Here is a 23,128-nt window from a genome sequence, read left to right as displayed (position 1 = left end):
ATCAAAAAGGACACTTCAGCAGAATGTAACAGCACATAAACTGCACTAATTTTAATATAAACATTTTAACATTCACAAGATATGAAAACTACATAAAAAAAACCTACCTGAGTAAATTTATATTTATTTATCTCTTAACTTCTGATTTAAAAAACAACAACTAAACGCGTACTCTGTGAAGGATCTAAACATTTTGATTCATCCAGTATAAATAAATCTACAGAAAATGATTCTTCTGAAGTCATCTAACTGACCTCTTGGGATCTAGATCTCACCATATACCGGCACCTTCACAAGCTATAAAGCTAACTACTAAAGGGCGTCGGGGCTTTGGGTAACTCCAGTTAATCAAACTGGAATCTGGGACTGAGATAATTCCTCAGATTGATTAGCAGAAAAGTAATCTTTAATTATTTTGATAATTGATTGATCACTCGCCTTAATTTTTTTTTATGTCAGACGTCAAACATTCTTTGGTTCCAGCTCCCTAAGATTTATCATATCGTGAACATCTCCGAATTAAAATTAGAAATACAGTACATGGCAGACTGACTGACATTGATATATAGTGGTATATAGTACAATATAACTTTCTAACTTTCCTTGCTGTAGGGATGTACATGCGTGCTCATGTAAACCGTGACATCACCGCTGGGGGAGTGGCTGGTTGTGGTCGGGGCAAGTGGCAAAACACTGTGATGTCACCCACTGGTGTTTTGAATGGCTGTTTTGCAGCCTCAAGTCTGACATTTCAACCGATGCCACCTTGTTTGTTTTTCAGCCAGAAGTGACCATATTTGGACAAGTAAGGGAGGAAGGAGAGGTTAGATCTCACTGAGAACATTATGCCCCGCCCACCTATACCAGAAACCTTACTGCACCACGGGCATGTCAATCAAGCCAGCCACGCCCTGAAATTTAGCTCTCTTTCAGGCCTAATATCGAATTAATGCTGAAATTATTTTGAGAAGAACTATCAGAAAACTAATCACAAGGAGGGAATTTAGAAAAATGACACCAAATTGACTCGTGGAAAAAAAGTATTTACTTTGCATTTCATGGGAGAAGTTGATGTTATTTTGAATGGGAGTCCTTGGAGCCAGAGATTTTTTTTTTTTTTACCTAGCCCCTATTGGCCCTCAGTGGTATTACACTTTATGACACTTGTGCATTGGCATCACTTTTAAGACCTGGAAAAAATAGTTTTTTCTCACTCACCAAGTCCACAACTATTCTATTGGCGTAACAAATATGAGATTACATAACTCCGGATGCCAAGAACTCTAATTATTCTGTATTTTTAGTATTGGTCACGCAGCTTTATGTGACTCACTTTGACTGACAAAATGTAATCAGCTTCCTATTACATGCTTTTAAAGCTACAATATGTTTCTTCTTCATAGTGTTAGTTCCACCCTTCCTGCCCCCCCCCCACCCTCACCCCCACCCCACACACCTTGCCTCTGATGGTGAGCTTCAACACCTGCCCCTCATCTCGGCGAAATGTCTAACTTAAAACAGCCATCTAGCCGGAGGTTAGAATAACAGCCTGTCGTTGCCGTGGCTACACAGCATGCGTCCGCTCTCTTAGTTCTCAGTTTTCTCCCGGTAGCCATGCCTGTGGTCCTTAGGAAAAAAAAAAATTAAATAAAAGCAAAGTCACACCCTCATGCTAGCCTCCGACTCACCGTGTAGTGTCACAAAACTGATTTTTCTTCAATTTTGTTTCCATCGGGAATAAAGCACGGTAACGACGCTTCTATTCATACCTCCAACCCTAATTGGATATTTGTTATTGCATTCAAACATGTATTCTCTGATTAAGCGTGTCTGTGCTCCGCATTGTCACTCCATTACGGTTAATTGTTTTCGCCAATAATCCGATAATAATGACGGTTAAAGCTCCCTCATCCAGGCGACAGGGATTTTTCATGGCAGGAAAAGCACAGGTGTAACTAACGACATTAACAATGGCTCAGTTCCATTAAATGTTTTGCGCTGTGTGTGCCCATCGCAGCACGCACAATACGGCTCCGTGGAACCGGCAAATCTAAAAAAAAAAGGAAATGCAGTCCCTGTTAATTATTATTAATAAGATATGCACCTTCCCAGCGGGTAAAAATGTCCACCGTGACCCTAAACTCGTCGTTATTTTACATTTTTCTCGTGTGTTTTAGTGCGATATGGAGGCCATTTCCAAGAGTGACTCGTCCACCCCCCTCCCCCCCTCCTTTGTTGAAAAGGAATGACTCAAAGCCCAGTTAAATTACTGTGTTTGCACAAAAGACAGCCACAAGGGATGCTGTATGCTGTGATACAGTATAGCATCTCGACAGAAAAAGATCAGGGGTGGGGTTGAACACTGGAGGGAAACTGCCACGCAGCGGAGGAGGCGTTTTAGCCATTAATCACACGATGTCTCCTGTAGCATGGAAACAGGAATATTAATAGATCTGTCCTCATGTAAACAACTTGGAGTAATGCTTTAGCGGTCTTGTTATCATTGCATATAATCATATTATCATGTGCATGTTTGCTGTTGTCCCGGACCATAAGAGCCACAGATATTGATTTGTCAAACTGCCGTTAGGTACGGCCACGGTAGGTAGTGTGTTAAATTATCTTCGTTAATGTTCTGCTGAAATATAATTGAGTAAACAACAAAACAGTTGTCTCTAAAATGCTCAAATCAAAAAAATGTATATTGATAAAGGAATCGCTGTTATTCACTTGAAGTTTTCACAGTGATGGTTTTTCGCGCACGTTGCCCAATTTACCAAACAGTTGATGTCAGACGTTCATTTCTGCCTACAAACTACCAGAAATCTGGAGTTGGAGTTCCACCTGTTTTCGCGACGCACCGGTCGTTTTCTATTAGTTATCTGTGCGAGCAGGGTCAGCAGTGAAAACCGGGTAGACACGTAAAGGTGGGGTAACACCGAGGTACAAACTGCCGAGCTGTAACATTTTGCGTCCTTTTAGACCCAACGTTATTACAAATCTCTGCGAGAATGCTTCTTAAGGTGAGACGACGCTACCCTGGGTGTGTTTATCTTTGACGTAGAGAAGAGTCGTAAAGCTTAATGTCAGTTATACGGAAATCGCCTATGGTAGAAAAGTTGGAGTTTAAAGTTGAAAAGTTTAAAGGTGCTCACATTAGCCAGTAGCCAAACCGAGCCAGTGGAGAAGAAGAACAACGGGTTTTTTGTTTTTTTTATGTAGCACTTCTGTGTGTGTTGATCTGAACAATTCGTATTTTACCGCTTATGAATTCAGTTGCAAGAGAAAAAAAAAAAAAATCCAATGCATTATTTATTACTAAATATTCCGAAGTCTCACTTTAATTCTGGTAGCAGACATTTTTTCCGATTTAACTCTGACCTTTTGTTAACACAGCGGCTACATGCTGTAGCCTTGAGGCAGAGTGAGCTTTTGATGCAGTGTCTCGCTCTTATCTGTCAAATCCAGTGATTAGCTGCTTCCCCTCCTGCTGGATGTTGATGCGGAATATGAAGTGAGCTGTTCGAATACCACCCAGTGAACTTTCCCTTGTGTTTTTGTTTTTAACCCACAGAACGGCAAACAATTGAAGTTCCAAATTTCATTTCGCCATTATCAAGCTCACAACAATTTCACAGCACAGCAATCACACTATAATGAACTTCCAGAAGCAATTAAAGCCTCTTTCCTGTGGAGGGACCTTCATGAATACGAGAAAGACAGCTTTTCCAGCAGCCTCTAATCACAGAGCATTCCAGCCGAGGTATCACATTGGCTTTGTTGTTTGCCAGAAATCCCTTCTGGAGGCCTCAGCCAGGTCCTCTAATCAACATGCTTCCACCTGACAAAAACTAATGGGACTTAATTGGTATGGCACGCCACTGCTTCCCCCTCACACTTCAAATAACAAAACTCCACCTGAAGCTCACTTCAGACGTAAGCCGAACATTCATTGGGACTAGACCTTGTTTAAACAGTACTCGCACACATTATTTTAAAGTTTCCAGCTGGTCTAGCCTGAGGGCCCCCACGTATCTCCTGAGTGATTAGCCCGGGTCGGGGTCCAAAAATCCAGAATTACTTAACGCCGCCTCGATTTAAGTTCTGATCATGAACACAGAAGTAAACACGGCGCAACTTGAAGCATAAATCAAGGGGGAAAAAAAGAACAAACAAAAAAAAGAACTGCAACATGGAAGTGCAATTTAGGGTTATTTAGAACTGATGCAGGTTTATTGAGGCTTCTGAGAAAACCCTTTAATTCTCCCAGCATAACATTTAATATGCTTAATAGGAGAAACAACAGGCCAATAAAGCAGGTGCTCTCCCGAGACGGGTAGAGAGAGGGAAAGTAATGCTCAAGGGGTTCTCCAGTGATTTCGAATTTGCATTTCCATAAAGTCGGAGGGAGGCGGGGGGGGGGGGGACTCACAAAAGATATTTTAAAACCAAAGCAGCACAGGCTGAAAATATCCAAACTTTTAGGTGTCTGGTATGCACCAGGCGCCCAAAATACTGTATCCTATATTTGCCAAAATGCAGCAAATAAAAATCTCGGTATCTGGCGTAATCTATCGAACGCAGTTTTAACAAAATCCAACAAAAGACGGATTCTTACGTAATTCAACGATCTCGCGAATCCAGCTGCCTCGCAACATTAAACTAGAGGAGCCCACACGGGTGCAAATCAGTGGTACCATGATGTTTTGATGGCTGTTTACTTGCCCAACTAGGACCAATATTTGTTTTTGCAATTTAATGGGTCTGTATTGTTAAGTCTTCCTATTTCCCTCCCAGACATTTAATGAAACTCTCCGCCCACGCTGTGTATGGCGGGGTGACCCGTAACATCGACTCACTGCTCTCCAAGGAAGCAGTTTTATGAATACGAAAAATGTTATTTGATGAGTGAATAATCAAATGTGCAGCTAACATGGAGTTTTACCACCAGTGAAATTGTGCCGAAGCGGCGGAGTGTACGCAGTGCTGTGCATGCCACCATCCAGCGCCGCAAAGAGCTTGAAATAAGCGCACACTGCACCCTATTGTTTGACCCCGCGATGGTTACTTGAAGCCGCTCTGCCTTTGTCGGCTTTCAGGCTTAAACCGTCCGAGGCCACGCTGATACTCTTCCATACAGTCGATCTAAGAAGCTGCGGTCGGGATCCGATGCCGTCTCCGCGCGCGGAGTAAAATGCCACATTGATACGTGATGTAACACCTGCTCCGGATGCACAGAGAGAACAAAAACCTCCCCATCACACGGAATGCAAAAAAGAGTCAGCGGCCTCGTTATGATTTCCAACGTGTTCTTAAACGATACACGCTCGCTGAAAAAGTCGTTGCATTTTCCGCCGTTCAATGAGAACCTCTTTTCTCACCTTCTTGGTGAAAGTCAGCATTAAGTGAAGAACAACGTCTGCACTCTAAATGAAAAACCTGCGACCTCACTGGTTTCAAGTAAAGGATCTAACTGTTGAAAGGACCGCAGCTCGCTAATACCCTTCCTTCATCACTTAACATCTTTTAAGGTCACCGACTCGGAGTAAAATGGTAAAATTCATGACAAATCACCTTTGCTGTGTTGCAACCCGCTATCGCAGCAAAACGTGAAATAGACACGCCGGCATCAAAACGTGAAATAGACACGCCAGCATCAAAATGTGAAATAGCCACGCCTTGGCCTGTCCAGGCGTGACAGTTTTACCTTTTCCTGTAGTGAAGGAAAATGAAACCTACTGCATGCATAAAGCCACGTGACTTATGGGAAAATTCAACTTTTTGGTAAAACACATGGTTGGGGTTTGTGACAAACAACATGGATGGGGTTGTTTTGGGGAAAAAAATGTCCTTCGTCACATGATCCTTCGTTACGTTACTTTTCAGAAAAAAAACCCTCCCTTATTCAGTCAGTAGAAGCTCCACAGATGCTAACACGAACAACCTTCGGCTCTAAGAATCAGAGGGGAGAATTTTGAAACACAAAAAAAACCTCTCCTCGTCCCGAATCACCGGGCCGGAGTGAGACTCGAAAAAAAACCTCCAACTGCAACTCAATAAAATCTGATGCGAGAGGAATGCAGCACGACGACGTTTGAGTCACGGCGGTACGAGGAGATCTCTTCACTGAATGTGCCGTGCTCAGCAACCTTAAAAAAAAATGGCTGCTGTTTGTGTTTTAATAACAGCTACGGCCCCGGTGCTCGTACTGGCTTTGCAGATGCTTTATGAGGGAGAAAAGCCATTTGTTACACCTCAAGGACACACACAGTGTTGTTTACCAAAAAAAATAAAATAAACAACAACAATTCACAGAGCACCTAATTTCTTGTAGAAGAAAATGCCCGAACTGAATGCGCTCATTTCTAACCCTCACCCTTTCCATTTTCAAATGTAACACAGGTAAATTCACGGCAATGACAAAACACAAGCGGCAACCGACGGTGACGTCACCCGTTGGTTTGTGAACGACCGTTATGAAACCTCGAGTTCGGATTATTGGCCGGCGCCATCTTTGCTCGTTCTGAGCCAGAAGTGACCATATTTGAACGAACTGGGAAGGATCTGACTCGATCTGACTGGAACCCCGGCGACACCACGTCCCGCTCACCGATTACCTGACTGCACCACAGGCACGTCAATCAAACAGACACGCCCCCTAAACACACGGCTTTTTGAAGCTCATTTTCTAATGAATGAGGGATTATTTTCAGATGGACGGCCAGAAAACGAATAAGAAGGAGCGACTTTAGCTAACAACACCGAGATAACTCGTGGAGAAATGATATTAACTGAGAACTTTGTGACTCAAGTTGAATGGGAGTCTACGGAGCCGGAGGCTATTTGGAGCCGACCTCTGGTGGCACCCGGTGGTATTGCAGCTTAAGGAGCTTCCGCCTCACGTTCCACTTTTATATATACAGGCTGTGGAGAAAAAAAAACACCAAAAAACTGAGGTTACAAAACAAAAGTTTTTACCAGTGTTGAGGTCTTTGTACTCCTGGGAGAAGTGCTCGTTCTGGTGCACCCATTCCCCGTTGCATTTGAAGAAGATCTGTAAGGCGGGCGCAGCTCGACAGCGCAGCTTGATCGGGTTGCTCTTGACGATGTAGGCGTCCTCCGGCTCCTGGATGAAGTGCGGCAGGGTGCCCTGCGCCGAGGGCAAGGCGTCCGGTTGAGCGTCACCCGTGGCAACTGCAAATAAATTAAAAAAAATTAAAAAAAAAGAAGACATTTCAGTTACCTCACCATGCTTCCGTGTTTCTTCTCGAAGAACAACAGGTAGTGTGGCGGAAACAAAGAAAAAGTCGTTTCCAGTTGGATACGCAGTTTAGCAGGAGGAGGGGGGGGGAGGGGCACATTCAGGTGCATTTAGTGTAACGCCGACTCGCTTGCAAATTTAAAAAGGATTGCTCAGTGGACAGCGATTTGAATTCCCACCAATTCATCAAAAGCTGACATTTTGCAGAAAGGCAAAGTATACACAGAGAAGCATTCGTCCCCCCGTTTCCAGCAAAAACTCTTCTCCTCAGAGCAATTTGCAGATGAATGAAATCGGAGCGGAACAAGTGGAGAGGAATTAGGAGAGGAATGATTACCCAAATAGTGGCTGTGGAAGTCTGAATGCATCAGCCATTGTGACGGCGCCAACATGCCACCGTCTTTAATGACAATTCACGGCAGGTTAACCCGCTTTTTTTTTTTTTCTTTCTTTTTTTTCCTTCTCGCTTTTCAGTTTCGGCCCAGTTCACGTCTATTGTTCGCGGTGGCAGCTCATCGATCGCCGGCGCAGTTTTTGGAAACGTGGATGTGAGAAGATTGCGAGAGCGTGACTTTGTATATATATTTATATATTTTATATATATATGTGTGTTTTGTTTTTTTTTTTTTACGTTTGGTCTCGGCCCCACCTGCCGTCCCGTGCTCGCCACCTCTGGGTTACGGCGCAGAGACGCCCCTGCGGGCGCCGGGGGACAATGAGGAACAGGATGTTTGTGCTCCTGCCGTACATACGCCGGGGATCCTTCTCAGAATTACACCTCAGCGTCATCAAGGCGTCTCCAGCTAAGCCATTCAGCGTCGTAAAAAGCCCATGAAAGCTACCGCGCCCCACCGTCAAATCCAATTCGGTCCCCCACCTCTCTCAATCAATGTTGTCCTTGTTAAATGGGTAAATGAATGGCTGCAGGTGCAAATACGGGGGAAGTGGAGGGTGGGTGGATGTCTCTATCACACTGCCGCCACCTTTCACTATTCATACCACCATTACACCCCGTTTTCTTTGTGTGATGGGGGGAAAAAAAACAACACGGCACTAACACCTGACACGGCTGCGACCGTACAGATCTTTTCTGGTGCAAAAAAAAAAGAAAAGAAATCTCCACTAGGTAGCGCGTTGAGCTCCAATAAATAATATGTTGATGTAAAAGCATTCGCAGCACTCAAGAGATTTTTTTTTTTTTTGTGTGTGAAAAGTGGCGATACGACCGAATACATCGTTGGAAACACTAACAGATCAGGTGTGATTTGTTTTGTTGTCGGCCCACACGTCGCCGTGCTGTTCTATTAGTAAGTGCAGCGAAAGGTTTCGATCAGTAGCACCTCCTTTAGCTTCCTTTGGGGGCCACAAATGGTATTTTCAAATCTCACGTTGTGCGTTACGTCGAGCTCTCTGAACACGGATAACTTTTTTTTACATGTGAACAAATCTTAAAACGTACAATCAGCAACATGTGAACAACAACAACAAAATAATAATAGTAACAAAAATAAAACAAAATGAAAGGTAATCCGTTTTGGCCTCATTTATGCGAAAAAAAAAAAATAAGGTGACTTAAGTTTACGCATCAAAAACCATGTACTTTGGAAAAAAATTCAGGGTTTGGCTAAAATTCATAATTTTACACAAATAAACGTCACGTGTGTCGTGCGAGTCCCTTAACTGACGTTAAGTTAAATATGTTACGTTCTGTCGGTCATTTTCTTACAGAAACACGTGTCGACTTTTGTTTTTTCACGAACTCTAACGCCGTCCTATCAATTGAACATCCACGTTGACCTCCTTCTTAACTCTGATCACAACGCGTGTACTTTTCACGCAATGCAAAACGTGAGCCCGACACGGCGTCCTCCGGTGGACCGCCTCTGGTCCGTCAGGCGGGACGCAGTAAGTTAGATGTCAAAGCTTAAACATTAATGTCACGCGGAGAGATTTTGCCGTAAAATCAGGAAAATGACGAATCGGAAAAAAAAACCCACCAAATATCCAGGTGTGACTTTATAATGAGAAGCATTAAAGAATTAACACCGGCAATTGTTCTATAATCACTGCATGACAGGTTGCACACTCCTCCAGATCTATTTTCAGACGGCGAATAGATTATTTCCTGTTGTGATTTGCTGGTGGATGAACTGGACGATGAGTTCGGGGACTGTATACAGTATAAAATCAATTCATTATCGTTTCTATCTGTGTTGAGGAACTCGGTTTGGTGCGCACGTCTGATGTAAAATTGGCTCCCATCAGATGTTTAATTCCTTCCCGAAACCTGCTTCCGACCTCGTAGGATTTAACACACTTACAACCGTTTGAATACCCCCTGTCACTTCAAAAGCAAACGGCAAAAAGAAAAAGAAAGTGCTGCGAAGAAGTCAACGTTGCGATGATTCCTTCATGTTCGGAGATCACAGGCAGAATCGCTTGAGGTTTCTGCTCTCGGGGGGGGGGGGGGGGGACGGGGACGGCAGTCTCTCTTTTGTCCGCAGATATATGACCACGAGGAGGCGAGTTATTAAGACGAGTGAAGTTGTTTTCATCTCTTTGCTGAATAAATTATACATCCTCTGCATCAAATAAAAGATTCAACTTATTTTTACCAGGAAACCCTTCATTCCATTTTTTTTTTTTTTTGAAGACACCTTCCACGGAATGATCATTTAAGGCAAACCGTTGAAGCGTTTCGAAGAGACAAAGGTCTCGTCGGTTTCGACACCTTTTCTGTGAGAGAATCGCTTTCAAAAGAACATGCTGGGCCGCCGCCTGCAACGCTGAGTCGAGTCTCCACTTTAACTTCGGAGGTGTTTTTTTGTTTTTTCTTCCGAAAGAGCAAAGTTTCTCTTGCCGAGCGTCCGTTAATGAGAAAACCCGCCGCCGCTCTCACGCTCGTCGATCATCATCCGTTTAACCGCCGGCGTTGAGAACAGACTCTTTCACCAACTGCGCCAGTATTTAAACGTTACCACACAAGTAAATAAATAAATAAGTGGAGGGCTTTACAAATGGTGCAGGATAAATAATGGCTGCTATTAACGCTAATGCAATTTCAACAAAACAACGAGCATTAAATCCAGTTTTAAATAAGCCTGCGAACGGAGAGGCAGATCGTTTAGGGGGCTGATTACCGCTCCAGACAACAAAACAATATCTTTTACAACTTTTTTTCTAATATCATTTTTCTGTGCGAAATAACCGTCAGCGGATTAAGATGTTATGCACCATCATAACGTGAAAAATCAAATATGCACGGTGGTCAAGCCTCGACATATTTCATTGTGGTGGTTTTTCATCTAATTAGTGCTGTGTAGCTGGCGGAGAGATTAAAGGATAAATCTGAATAATACATGGCAAAACATAATAAATGCACATGCTTTCATACAGAGCAGTAGCTGAGCACATCGCCCATGGAAAATTAGGAGTGGTGATATTCAAAAAGCTCTGATCTCTTTCACTTTCTTTCAGCTGTATTCGCTGGATATATTATGTCATCAGCGACATTAACCAGGCGTAAGAGCTACAAGTAAAAATAGATTTTCCAGCTGAATAGTTTTGCATTGAGAAAAAAATAACCTGGAACACAGCTTTGCTTTAATGGTTTCCTCTATTATTTAAGCAGCATGTTCCGGAGTATTCTGCGTTCTCCCCGTCCTGATCTGTTGTGGCAGGAAACTTTTGAATTGGCGCTTAAGAGGAAAATACCTTTCATTATGATTGTTCAGCCCGTTCTTTTCTCTGATGAACGTTGGATGTTTTGGTCTCTGAAATGTCAGAAAGTACTAAAAGACGCTCGTCACAGCCTGTAAATGTCTTTTGTCTGAGCATTAGTCAAAACCAAAGTACACTGGTGAAGGTAAAAACGGGAAACTGTTGAACTTTTCGACTGAAGAGTGGCTGGAATGATCCTGACAGTTGACTGGATGATGACGACTTCACTGAATCTTGTCGGACATTAACTTCAAACTGCTTTTTAACACTTTAGACACTGATTCCCAATGCTAGAGCAAATCCTCCAACCTGAATGACCATATACTGTATATCCTCTTTATTAACCTATAGAAGCATTTCCAGAATCGTAAAGTAGCAACAGGAAGGTGTACACATTTTTCACCTCTGTTTAGTGAGGTTAGGGTACCACAAAATAATGGGTTAAAATAAAGCACCATAATGGCAATGATAATTATATGCTTCAGGTTATCGAACGTCACAGAAATTTTGACTTTGCGTTTGAAAATAAAACTTTTCTCCAAAGAGAAAGTCCAAAGTTTTGTGGACCCGTCCATCCACCCCGACCTCCTCTCTCAGTGAACTTGGTGGCTTTGTAATTACAGTGTTACTTCTACCACTAATTTGGCAGGGCGGGGTCGCCCCACCAATGGGACCTCCCGTACCCCCTTAAAAGAAACTAAATACGAACGTACTCAGAACTGCAGTTACGTCCAGTAACTCCAATTTATTTACTTAATTCCTGCGCACCCGTTTCATTTCAGCTCAACGTGAGAGTCGCTCACGCATTTTTCCGTCACTAAAAATTGCGCTAATTTGTCAGTTTCTTTGCTCAGCTACAGAGCAACAGGTGAACGTTACTCGAGTTGATGAATGACACTCGTTATGTGACTGCAAAAACAAGCGCAATAAAAGAAACTAAAAATTAAGCCATCGACGCACAAACCTCGACCTCCAACTCCTGAAAACCAGACCAGAATATTCTCCACCAACACCAAAACACTTCTGAAAGGAAGAAGATTCCTCGAGAAGAACTCCAAAGATTGGAAGAATCAGGAGACAACTTTAAGTTAGTTTCCCCTTAAAAAAATGTTCAACCCTTTGTAAACGATGTCCCTATATGTTACCCTGTGTAACACTTTGTATAATAATCATCTACTATTAATGACTTCGAAAACCCTTGACACATTTCCAAATCTTGACAATACGATCCTAATTTTAAGCTTCAAAAAAAAGGATTTCAATTCATGTTAATCTCTGCTATTATTCATCAGAACGTAGAACCATAGGGGATTTATTAAAAACAGGCACCACCAGTATCAGCTCTGATGAACATTTTTAATTCATTAGAAATCGTTCTCTCTTTTTGTCGTGAGCCAGTTAATTACCGATAACGAATGTCAGAATCAGAAGCATGAATGCCAGTGCTGACAACGGACCCAGGAAACAACCTTTTTATTGCTTTTGCAAATTTTATGGAAGCCTGCTCATAAAACTGAAATTGTTCAACCAAAGAGAAAAAAGCTGCTCCGAGTCCATTTAAAATGCTAACACATGTAATGGGTAGGGCATGTAAACCCCCCCTCCATCCGGCACCTTCCTCGCCACTGAACATCTCCACTCTAATCAGCTAATTGCTGCTCTGATGAATAAAAACAGTCCGACGCTGCCGAGCCGAGCTTCTCCTTTCACTTTTTCTTTTTTTTTTCTACACTGCACAACAACTAATGATGCGCCGTGTCCTTTTCTCTTAATGTTTGAACATTCAGCACATTCAAAAAGGTAGCAGATAATTGGAACAAGGTGACAATCCACGCTCCATAAACCTGGAGCTGTAGTGTTTGCCGGCTCCGCCCGTGATGGATGCGCATAAATATTCGCCATAATGAAGGAAATGACCGCGGCGCCGATAAGTCACTTATTTCCTCATTACGCTGGTTAATTTTAACACGGCCTCTAAAATGCTCCCTCACCCTTATTTGCCGCCTAGTCACGGCTTTCCACCTGCGGGGACTCGGCGCAGTGGACCTGCAGCTGATAAATGCCCTGGGTATCAATCTGCATACAGGGGGGAGGGAGGTGGGAGGAGGAGGGGAGGGAGGGAGGGAGAGGGGGGGGGGTTTGGACAAAAACAGAGTCAAATCAACGATCTCTTAGAGACATGCCAGGGCATCGAGTGTTACAGTTTGGATATGCAAGGAAGGTTTGACACAGTACAGATTTGAATGGTTGATCAGGCACGAAACAAGCTTTGGATTTTTAGAAGAGTGACTTGCTAAACCATTTCTGTGCAAACAGGGTCTCGTCGTGGCCCCCTGGAGGCAGCGATGTTCATCGCATACAACACCAAAACGTGTTTTGACAGTGTTTATGAAGTTGGCGCTCAGGTTGGTGGATTCTCAACGACATCCTGCCTTTGAAGACAAAGTGCTCACCATAAACTGGATGTAAGAAAATGGACAAAGCCAATGCAGAAGTGCCTTAAAGTGCAATGCCACTGATGGGCCACTAGGGGCTGGCGCCAACAAACGCGCTTTAAAAAAAAAAAGTGTCAACTTTTCTCATAAAATGTCAATAAATGTTTCCACAAGTCATCATGGTGTCATTTATCCAAAGTCACTCCTTCTGATCAGTTTTCTGGTGGCACATCTGAAAATGATTTCATAATTAAGCAGATATTAGGCCTCAAAAAGGGCTATATTGGGGTTGCCAGTATATGTGGGCGGGGCATACATTTCCTCAGATTCTTATTCAGATACACCGCCCACTGCGCAAATATGGTCACTTCCAGTACCAAAACAAAAACCAGGATGGCGACGGCCATGATGCCGATGAGTGACGGTGGGTTACCGCCTGTCGCAGACGAGAAGACCAGTCGTCCTGCTTACACTGCAAGGGTAGGAATCTTTGGGAGTCTTCCAGCGTGATTCATTTCGATTCTAAATGATGGCGTCGTAATTTGATTAAAAATCCATTCACAGAAAAAAAAAAGCGATATTTTTTAGGCTTTTACTTTCACTGCCAAACGATTTACTAATGTCTTTAGTCCACTAAATTACATTATGAAACATAACTGGTCCTCATCAACAACACTGCCTGTATTATTATTTTAATTATTTATTATTTTGCAGTTGAAAATGCACAAAGAGGCCTTTTTATACAACTTATTTTGTTTCACCCGCCAACACTCAGGCTAAATGTTTTGCGAGGTTCTGCACTGCCAAATATTTTGTTAAGCTTGTTTGCTAAACGCCCCTGATCTGCTAATGTTCCTCTCTGGGGTGATTGGGGATATACAAACGTAACAGATCACTTTAATCTGCACCTGATTTCTAATTTATTCGATTCAAAATGCACAAACATGCTTTCCTTCTTTGAACATTGACTACAAGGTGATTGTATATTTTCCCGTATCTGTGATTTTGTGTTCGCTCCACAGCCCCCCCCCAAAAAAAGTCCTTTTAAAACCGCGCACGCACAAACTCTTCCTCCATCCGTGAGATCACCGGGGACTTCTCATGGATTTTTTTTTTTTTTGGTCAGGAGCTGAGAGATAGGTGTGTATGTGTGTGTGTGTGTGTGTGTGTGTGTGTGTGTGTGTGTGTGTGTGTGTGTGTGTGTGTGTGTGTGTGTGTGTTTGTGTGTGAGTGTATTGGTTCTACATGGTGAGCACCCTCTCAGCTTTGCAGCAGGAGTCCTCATTTGAAAGGCAGGGAGTCAGGAGATGTCAGACTAATCCTTGACACTCCAGGAGAGAGAGCAGCTGCACAGAAATACAGCAAAAGAGCTCTGAACACGGCGGCACGGAGAGACCGCCGAGTGAACTCCTGAACGTAGGTGCCGGAGACACTGAAAGGACAGTGGCAATCACACACACACACACACACACACACACACACACACACACACACACACACACACACACACGCACACACACAGTATCATTTGTGAAACACTTGGATAAATTCAATGACATTTACTCTCGCACTAACCTCGACGTGAACCCGTAAGATAAATCTGATTCAAAGCTCGAAGGACCAGTAATGTTGCATGCTGAGCTGAGTGTGTGTGTGTGTGTGTGTGTGTGTGTGTGTGTGTGTGTGTGTGTGTGTGTGTGTGTGTGTGTGTGTGTGTGTGTGTGTGTGTGTGTGTGTGTGCTCTACTTTTTTTTTTTTCCTCAAACGCTTCTGGATTTTGGCAGCTGCCGGTTTTGATTTATTCCAGCGCGCTAGGAGAGTCAACAACACTTGGTTGGAGAAAGCTGCCGTAATCCATCAAAAAATAACATTCGTTTACATACTTAAAAATGTTTCCGTCAAAGCGATCACATTTTAGCTCCAAAACAGCTGTGGGCGGGAAGACGCCACTAATTTGCTGCGTTCGAGTCGCAGACAGTATATAAGAGCGGACGTAGCTTCGGGGTCGATGCGGAAGTGACTTAAACTGCAATACCACCGAATGCCACTAGAGGTTGGCTAAAAAAAGAAAAACAACCTCCAGCTCCATTGACTCCCAATTCAACCTCCCTCGCTAAAAATTTCTCCACGAGTTATCGAGGTGTTGTTAGCTCAAGTCGCGCCTTCTTATTAGTCTCGTCATTAATTAAAAAAATAAGCCTCAAAAAGCTGTGTTTTTGAAGGGGTGTGTCTGTTTGATTGACAGGCCTGCAGGTTACAGCTAGCGGTGGGCGGGACGTAATGTACTCGGGTTTCCAATCAGATCGAGTCAGATAAAACATCAGTATTTGACGCCGTGACAACGAGAACGTGTCGATCGTTTCCACCGCCCCCCCACCCCCCGAGCATCGCATCGACTCCAAAATTACCATCGACGCGTATTCACGGTGAAACAGCAATAAAACAGGACCCTCATTGGTTGATATTGAATGTCGTTGGTGCCAACTGGTGCCCAACAAGTTTGCAATCAATCCGCTCGGGCCTCCGGCCATGTGTACGCCTTCAGCGACCTAAAGAATGACTTTTCTTTAGTGTTTAGTTGAGCGCTATACAACAACATACACAGTCACATATGTAGACAAGAAATACCTTCTTTTTTTTTTCTACGGCGCTATCAAACACATTGGAGCACGTTGGGTTCAAAGCACGAATGTTCTTTCTTTTTTAAGCTCAAGTGAAACGACATGAAAGGAGAAAGTTGCTCAGCCCAGGTGGCTGCGAGGATAACCGCAAAACCTCCCTTTTTTTTTTTTTTTTTTTTTTTTTAATTATAATTACAAAAGTAGGAATCGTAGGTCATTGACCTAAATTCAATCTCAATCACGGCCATAAAGACAAATGCTAATCCTATTACGGCTCCTTAATAACGCTGCGGATCGTCGGCGTGTCCTCTGCCGTGTTTTACTCAACGGTTCATTATTATCTATTATTAAAATTACAAAAAGTCATTGTCCAAGATCATCATTAGCTGCACACACACACACACACACACACACACACACACACACACACACACACACACACACACACACACACACACACACACACACACAGGTACCCATACAGGAGGGTGGCACCACAAGGTCATATGTCCACGCTGCTTCTGCTCAGTTATTGAGAAGAAAATAACTCTTTGAGCGGCAAAACCATTTTCTATACATTTTTTCTCACGTGTGCTAGGTGGTCTGCCAAAACAAAAGAGCCCCCCCCCCCCACACACACACACACACACACACACTCCCCCTCGCGGGTGATGACTCAATGGCAAGCGGCCGGGCCCACATTGTTTACAGATCCACATTTTGTAGCATGACATCGTGGAGCAACATTCCCCCTCAACCCGTCCTCCGTGAAGCCTCTTACACGAGGGCCCGTAATCAATTTGAAAAGGTTGAACCGGTATGAAAAGCAATTACACGGCACATGTGTCCACTGACAGGCAGCAAGCGGAGGCTGCAGTTTGAGAGGTGCCCCCCCCCACACACACCCCCACACCCCGGTGATTACAGCGCATAGATCTGGAGCTGTGTCAGTTATAGGTTGTTTCTGTTAGATCACCCACCCCCACCCCCTCCGCCCCGTCAACCTCCACCCCCTGTTACACTAGAGACCCAAACAGCCTTACAGGCCTGATTGACTGAGACAGAGCTCTGACAGTTATTGACAGGCCGCTGCACTTCCCAGAAAGGTCAACAGAGAGAGAGAGAGAGAGAGAGAGAGAGAGAGAGTCAGATCCCATTTTATAATTTGAAACTCCTTCTTATGGATTGAAATCAGCTGTTTATTAAACATGGAATATCACAATACCCTCCAGTGACAATGACGCTACAGAAGAAATATAATAAAACTTGTTTTTTTTTTTCCCCCTTTCGCTATCTATCTCATCATTTTTTTCAAAATTAATAAGTGCTTGGTTTTGCTGCTCTGTGTTACCCGATACTTCGCATTACGTCTGCAAAGTTGAAGAAAACAAAATCCTCAGAAAAAGTCCTCCGCTGTTTATACAGTGATACATGTAATATTTACCACAGCTCGTTGAGAATAAATTAACGTCAGAGCCTGACAGCTTCACAATTATTATTGTATGATGGGAAATATTCTGCTCGTGAAAGAAAGTCCAAAAGCCTAAATCTTGACTGCACGTACCTGAATACAAAGTCAGAGGTAAAAAAAAAATTAAAATCGGAAAACAAATCTGGCAAAAGTTGGAACTTAGAACCTTTCTGCCAAAATGACTCTAAAACATACGAAAATGTGGCTTCAAAAATGAGAAAATCTCCCAAGAACAGCATCACAAGTCGTTTCAACGAATACGCAAACATCTGTTCACATTCCAGGGGGGGGGGGAAAGCCCCCTGGTGGCCAAAGGTGGATGTTGAGTGACGTCGTAATAGAACTACAAAGTCTAAAGAGGGAGGAGGTTACGGTGGATGAAATGTTTATTTCCGGTTTTCCCGACAAAACTGGTCTCTTTCAACCATGACCAGAATCAAACCGCAACCACGTGTTCATCGTTCTATGCTGACGACATTATCCTCACCTTAAAAAAAAGTCGTAATTTAACCATGTAGGTACAAGATCAGACGAGTCTCATTCTTCTGTCTCAAAAATAAGACGATAGTATCTCTTGAATTAAGTTAAGCTGGTTTTTTTTGTTTTTTTTGTAAATTGCGACACAATTTGCAAAGTTCGATGTGGTTTTGTTGTTGAAAAATTATTTAAAAAAAACGTAAGTCAAGGGGAAAAACTTTGTTTGCAAAAAAACTCTAAGACTTGTGTTAACTTCCTTGCAATTGATTACTGTGTTTTCAAGATTGTCATTTAGGGACTTGTTAATATTAGAGTTTTTTTTTTTTTCTATCAGCGGGATAAATTATCCTATACATAGTACTTTATCATACCATGTAGCAACACTACGATACGGACTTACAAATGAAATGAGAGAAGATTTGACCCATACTCCAGATTCCTATTGGACAGAGAAAACTCAAGGTGTACGAGACTCATGATCGACCCTCGAATATTTTCCTGGTGAGAAAAGCAAAAGAGCGGCTCAGGCTTTCAAAAGATGGAGATGTCTGAGAACAGATTTACTCACGCTGACCGTGCAACATTTTTTACAATGTGAGTAAGTTAACATGTGCAGTTTCCCTGGAAGCTAGTTTAGTCCATCATTGACGATCCCATTAACGGTCGACCAACACCGGCTGTAAATGTCAACATGAAGCCAAGCGACACCGTTGACAAACAGCCTTATTAGAAAAAAGAGAGGGAGCCAGCGGGTCGGGGGTGGACGCGGCCGTGGAGTTTACCACGCCTGATGCATGTGCATGTGCATGTGTGAAGTTTGGAGCAACCCCTTGACCTAAAACATCAGCTTCCTGTTTCATGGCGAAAAAACATCTATCAATCATTCAAAATAGCCGACTTCCTGTTTAGTTGAGGTCGCGGTGCCGAGAGACTTTTTGGTGTATCTAAGTGTGGTGCACATGTCCACCGAATTGTTTTGCATGTAGCTGAAACTAGCAGCGGGGGCTGCAGTTTAGGGGAGGGGGCGCTAGCGAGCCACACGCGAAACCACAAAAATACCTACGTTTTCGTCACGCCCGACGCGCGTTGCAAGTTTCATGAGTTTTCGGGTATGTTAAAGCCGCCAAATAGGCAAATTTATCTTCAATAACCAGAATAATAATAACCGCTCGGTGCTCGGGCCCAGATAACGCGCGACTCATACAGAATAGACGGGATTGAACATGCAACCAAAGCATCTTAAGCTCCTTTCAGAGAGTCTACACCGTCACAGAGTCTCCACTTACAGTGTTCCCCCCCCTACCCCCCCGTCAGATCTTATCTGAGCTCAGCATATTTTTCGTGTCCACACGTTGATGTATGAAAGCCTGTGAAATCCCGGACGATCGCCGGGCAGACGAGGAGAGAGCGAGAGCGCCGCATTAACATGCATTCAGGTGTTGTCTTCGGTCGGTGAGCCGTTTCAATCACACCGCCGAGCTCAGGCTTCGTCGCTCCGCGTACAGCTGCTGAAAATTCTGTCGGCATCAGCAGCTCAGTTAGGTGTTGATTAACACACAAACAGGGAGAAAAAACAACAACCCGACTGTGAATGTGAATGTGAAATCACCAAAGTGTTCAGTATTGACTGAATAAAAATGACATCACGTGAAAGTTTTTGGATGATTAGATTGTGTAAAATATATCAACTTTTTATGAAATATCTCAACGTGTGAAATAATTGGACCCAGTATTTTTCTGTCCGTTGTTAATCAAAGAATGATGTTTTGTTTTGTTTTTCCAAAAGCAATTTTTTTTTTCATATTGTCATTAATAATAAAATATGTGAAATAAAAAAGTGCCACAATAAAATAAACTTATAAAATAAAGTGTCATCATGAAATAAAAAAAGTTCCATGATGACATCATTAGACAATTTTGAAGTTATAAAATAAAAAATATTATTGCAAAACTTAGAACGTTTAATTATGAAACATTGATAAACAGGGCCACTATTAAAAGAAGTTACGACGTAAAAAGGGACATCGTTAAATAAAAAGTAACATTGTGATGTAAGAAAGTGACATCTTTAAATAAAAGGCACATTTTCAAACAAAAAAATCATACAACGTGGGGATTTCTGAAGAAAACCACTAAATGTTATAATAATTACATTTATTCAAAGTTGTTTTCGTTTATACATTTTAGACAACTTATTCAGAAAATGATTGAATTCAGTTGACTAATTGATCAAATATCGAACATGCTGGGGTTCCCTGGAAAAAAAGTGCTCTGCCAAGGAATCGCTGATGCACATCACTGATTTCCAAAATAACCCCACTGAAGGTAATCACCGCGGTAAATACAACGATTTAGTCAGTCATGTTTCTTCATGCCCCTCTTGCCCCCCCCAAAAAATAATAAAAACAATTTGCATTAAAGTACAGAGAAACGGCTTATTAGCATTACGAGCACTCGGAAACGGATAGCGGTGGTTCGACCGGTGCGCCGAGGGCTCATCAGCATCATATTTGGGTCTCATGCATAAACATGGGGCGTCTCCAGTCCTAATCCTCACAGTACCGCCGAATCAATCGGCCCCCTTTTTTTTTTTTTATTAAACTTTGAGCCACTGTAGAAATGTTGTCGCCGTAAATACTGATGACAGCGATTTCCATTTTGCTACAAAAAAAACAAAAAACAAAATCGATCATCGCCGCGAATCGCGCCGCAGCTGAGCTAACCTTGCCTTTATGTATCGCAGGATCATCAGATTAGAAATGAATCCCGCGGCATGAAAAGCAGGAAAATAAGACGGGACCGGGATGGACGTGCTCGGCAGGTTGTTTCGATTCCAACAACGAGCATTCAAAAGAAGAACTTGCTTTGTTATGTAATCTTGTAACAACAAATTAAACTCCACTTTACGCTCTGATGTTCCTCTGATGTGCCAAGATGTTTGAGGAGCGCGGTTTGTAGCCAAATTAATTTCTGGCTCCTAGTAATTTGTTTTAGAGAGATGATAATGAAAGACTCGAAAAGTGGATTTTTTTTGTTGTTGTTTTTTTTAATGCTTCGCCTGCGAAGGCGAAGGGAACGGTGCGGTCAGAGCGTTATTAGAGCGGTGACAGGTTGTTTGTGTTGTGCTGGCGAGCTGTGCTCGAAATGAAACGGGGAGTTCTGAAGTTCGAGCTCCGAGTCTCCGCTTCGATTCGATGGCTGTCGCATCCACAGCAGAGAAACCGAACTGTTTTGCTTCGAATGCATTGAAGACTACGAGCACGAGCAGAGGCTTTCGCGTCTTCCGTGGACCGACTCCTACATGCCTGTACGCTGCAGCCGGTTTCACTCCTGGCTCGTCTTTGGGACTTTTCGTCTTCGGTGTGGTCCCTCAAAAAGACATTCAAACGCATGCTAAGCTGGATGAAGCTCGAGTGACGAACCTGTCGATGTAATTCCTGTGAACGTCCAATGTTTTCTGCTGCTTATTAAAATGTGAAACAGGAACTGTATACCAAAAGTAGCCAACTGTATTTTTATTTTTATCAGATCATTTCAGATAAAATCACATTCTTTTCTTAAATATTCTACTAGGATGAGTAGAAAATGATTACATTCACTTTCTTAGTGAAATTAAGGTGAAAAGATTGCCACCTGGTGATTAGCTCAGCTTAGTTTATCTTATCATAGCATTGCTTTGCTTATTTTATCTTCGCGCAGTTTACATAAACATGACAGGAGGGCTTCACATCTGACTGTCAGAAATAAAAGAACATTTCAAAACTAGAAACTGTTGGATTTTCAGTTTAGAAGAAGGGCTTTGTTCATGAAGTGCAACTTAATTTTTAGCATGCACTGAAGGCTGCTTCCGTGGGTGGTAAAAAAAAAATCAAAAAAAAAAATCAATCAAGCTAATCGGGGCTTTGTACCGAGGGAGGGATTAACAATGGGGACATCATCTTCGAGTGCCAGAACAAGAGATGGCAGCAGAACGATGGCACAAACATGGTAGACAAGACTGTGAGATTCAGTTGTTGTAAATAGCAACTCTGAAATTGGCACGTTTCTTTAAAGGACTTTAAAGGAAAATGTTAAAATGTCTGTTTGCAGGCCTCAGGAAAAAAATACTACTGCATATGTGAAAAGAAGTCGTATAAAGGCTCTGGGGAGGGATGAAGTTACAGACACCAGACCCGAGTAGCCTCCAGGCAACATTAGCAACCACTGGCATGAGCCACCCAAATCTCTGTCAAAAATGTGGATAAATTAGTTGTAATGGTAACGGTGATGTAGGCGACAGGTTCTGTTGCATAGACTGTATATAAAAGTGGACGTAGCTTCCGGATCTAAAAAAAATGAAGCCGATGCGGAAGTTATCTCGGTTTTGCGAGCTAACGTCACTCGTTCTTATTAGTTTTCGGAAAATAATCCCATTATTAAAGATGAAATAAGATTCAAAAAGCCACATTTTTGGGGGCTTGTCTGTTTGATTGACAGGCCTGTGGTACAGTCAGGTTACAGCTATCCGTGGGCGGGACGTAGTATCCAATCAGATCGATTCAGATCCACCACTCGCTGCTCGCCCCCAACTTGTCCAAATATGGTCACTTCCTGCTCCAAACCGCTCCGAACTAAGAAGATGGCGGCGGCCAAAATCCAAAACTCGAGGCTTCATAACGGACGTTCACAAACCAGCGGGTGACGTCACTGCTGGTTGCCGCTCGGTCTGTTGCAAAGATTTAGATTTTTTTTTTTTAGAGTTCGACCATGTAGTAAAAGTGCAATGCTAAATTTGTATTCCTTCATTTAATCTACTTGCCCCTAGCAACCACCACCACAACCACTGGAAATAGTGCTGGCGACTCAAACGTATATATACCTATATAAACTTGACAAGGACACGAACACAAAATTCTGTTGAATCATGGGACTAAAAAAGACCAGTGTGCGCCCCAGTTAGGAGATATTAGATCATAAATCAAGTGCGCACTACGTTGACTCAAGAAAAAAGTTTATTGGCAATGAGTTTTGTCCAGATAGAGAGTGGAACGTCCATTTATAGCACGTGACATTTAAATGATGTGAAATGCCAACGGAGACATTATCTGCCTTAAACCGAGACAGTCGCGCCTCGTTTTGAAAATGCGAAAAGGTCCGCGGCCCT

The 23,128-nt window shown here is 42.8% G+C and overlaps 1 protein-coding gene across 3 annotated transcripts in view; it reads right to left on the bottom strand.

The window, feature by feature from the left end:
• The window catches only part of unc5db (unc-5 netrin receptor Db), a 298,267-nt gene that overhangs the window by 83,604 nt on the left and 191,535 nt on the right, over window positions 1–23,128 (bottom strand). For all 3 annotated transcript variants that reach the window (XM_069701513.1, XM_069701515.1, XM_069701514.1), the window contains one exon: window positions 6,979–7,194. In XM_069701513.1, coding sequence (XP_069557614.1) covers window positions 6,979–7,194 — 216 coding nt within the window. The remainder of the gene's footprint in view (window positions 1–6,978; window positions 7,195–23,128) is intronic.

The sequence above is a fragment of the Brachyistius frenatus genome, unplaced genomic scaffold, assembly GCF_029030835.1.
Source record: "Brachyistius frenatus isolate BFR_SWC_R1_liver_20210118 unplaced genomic scaffold, ASM2903083v1 Contig_37, whole genome shotgun sequence".
NCBI classification, from domain to species: domain Eukaryota; kingdom Metazoa; phylum Chordata; class Actinopteri; family Embiotocidae; genus Brachyistius; species Brachyistius frenatus.
The sequence above is the reverse complement of the archived record's forward strand: the minus strand, read 5'-3'. Positions and strand labels throughout refer to the sequence as shown.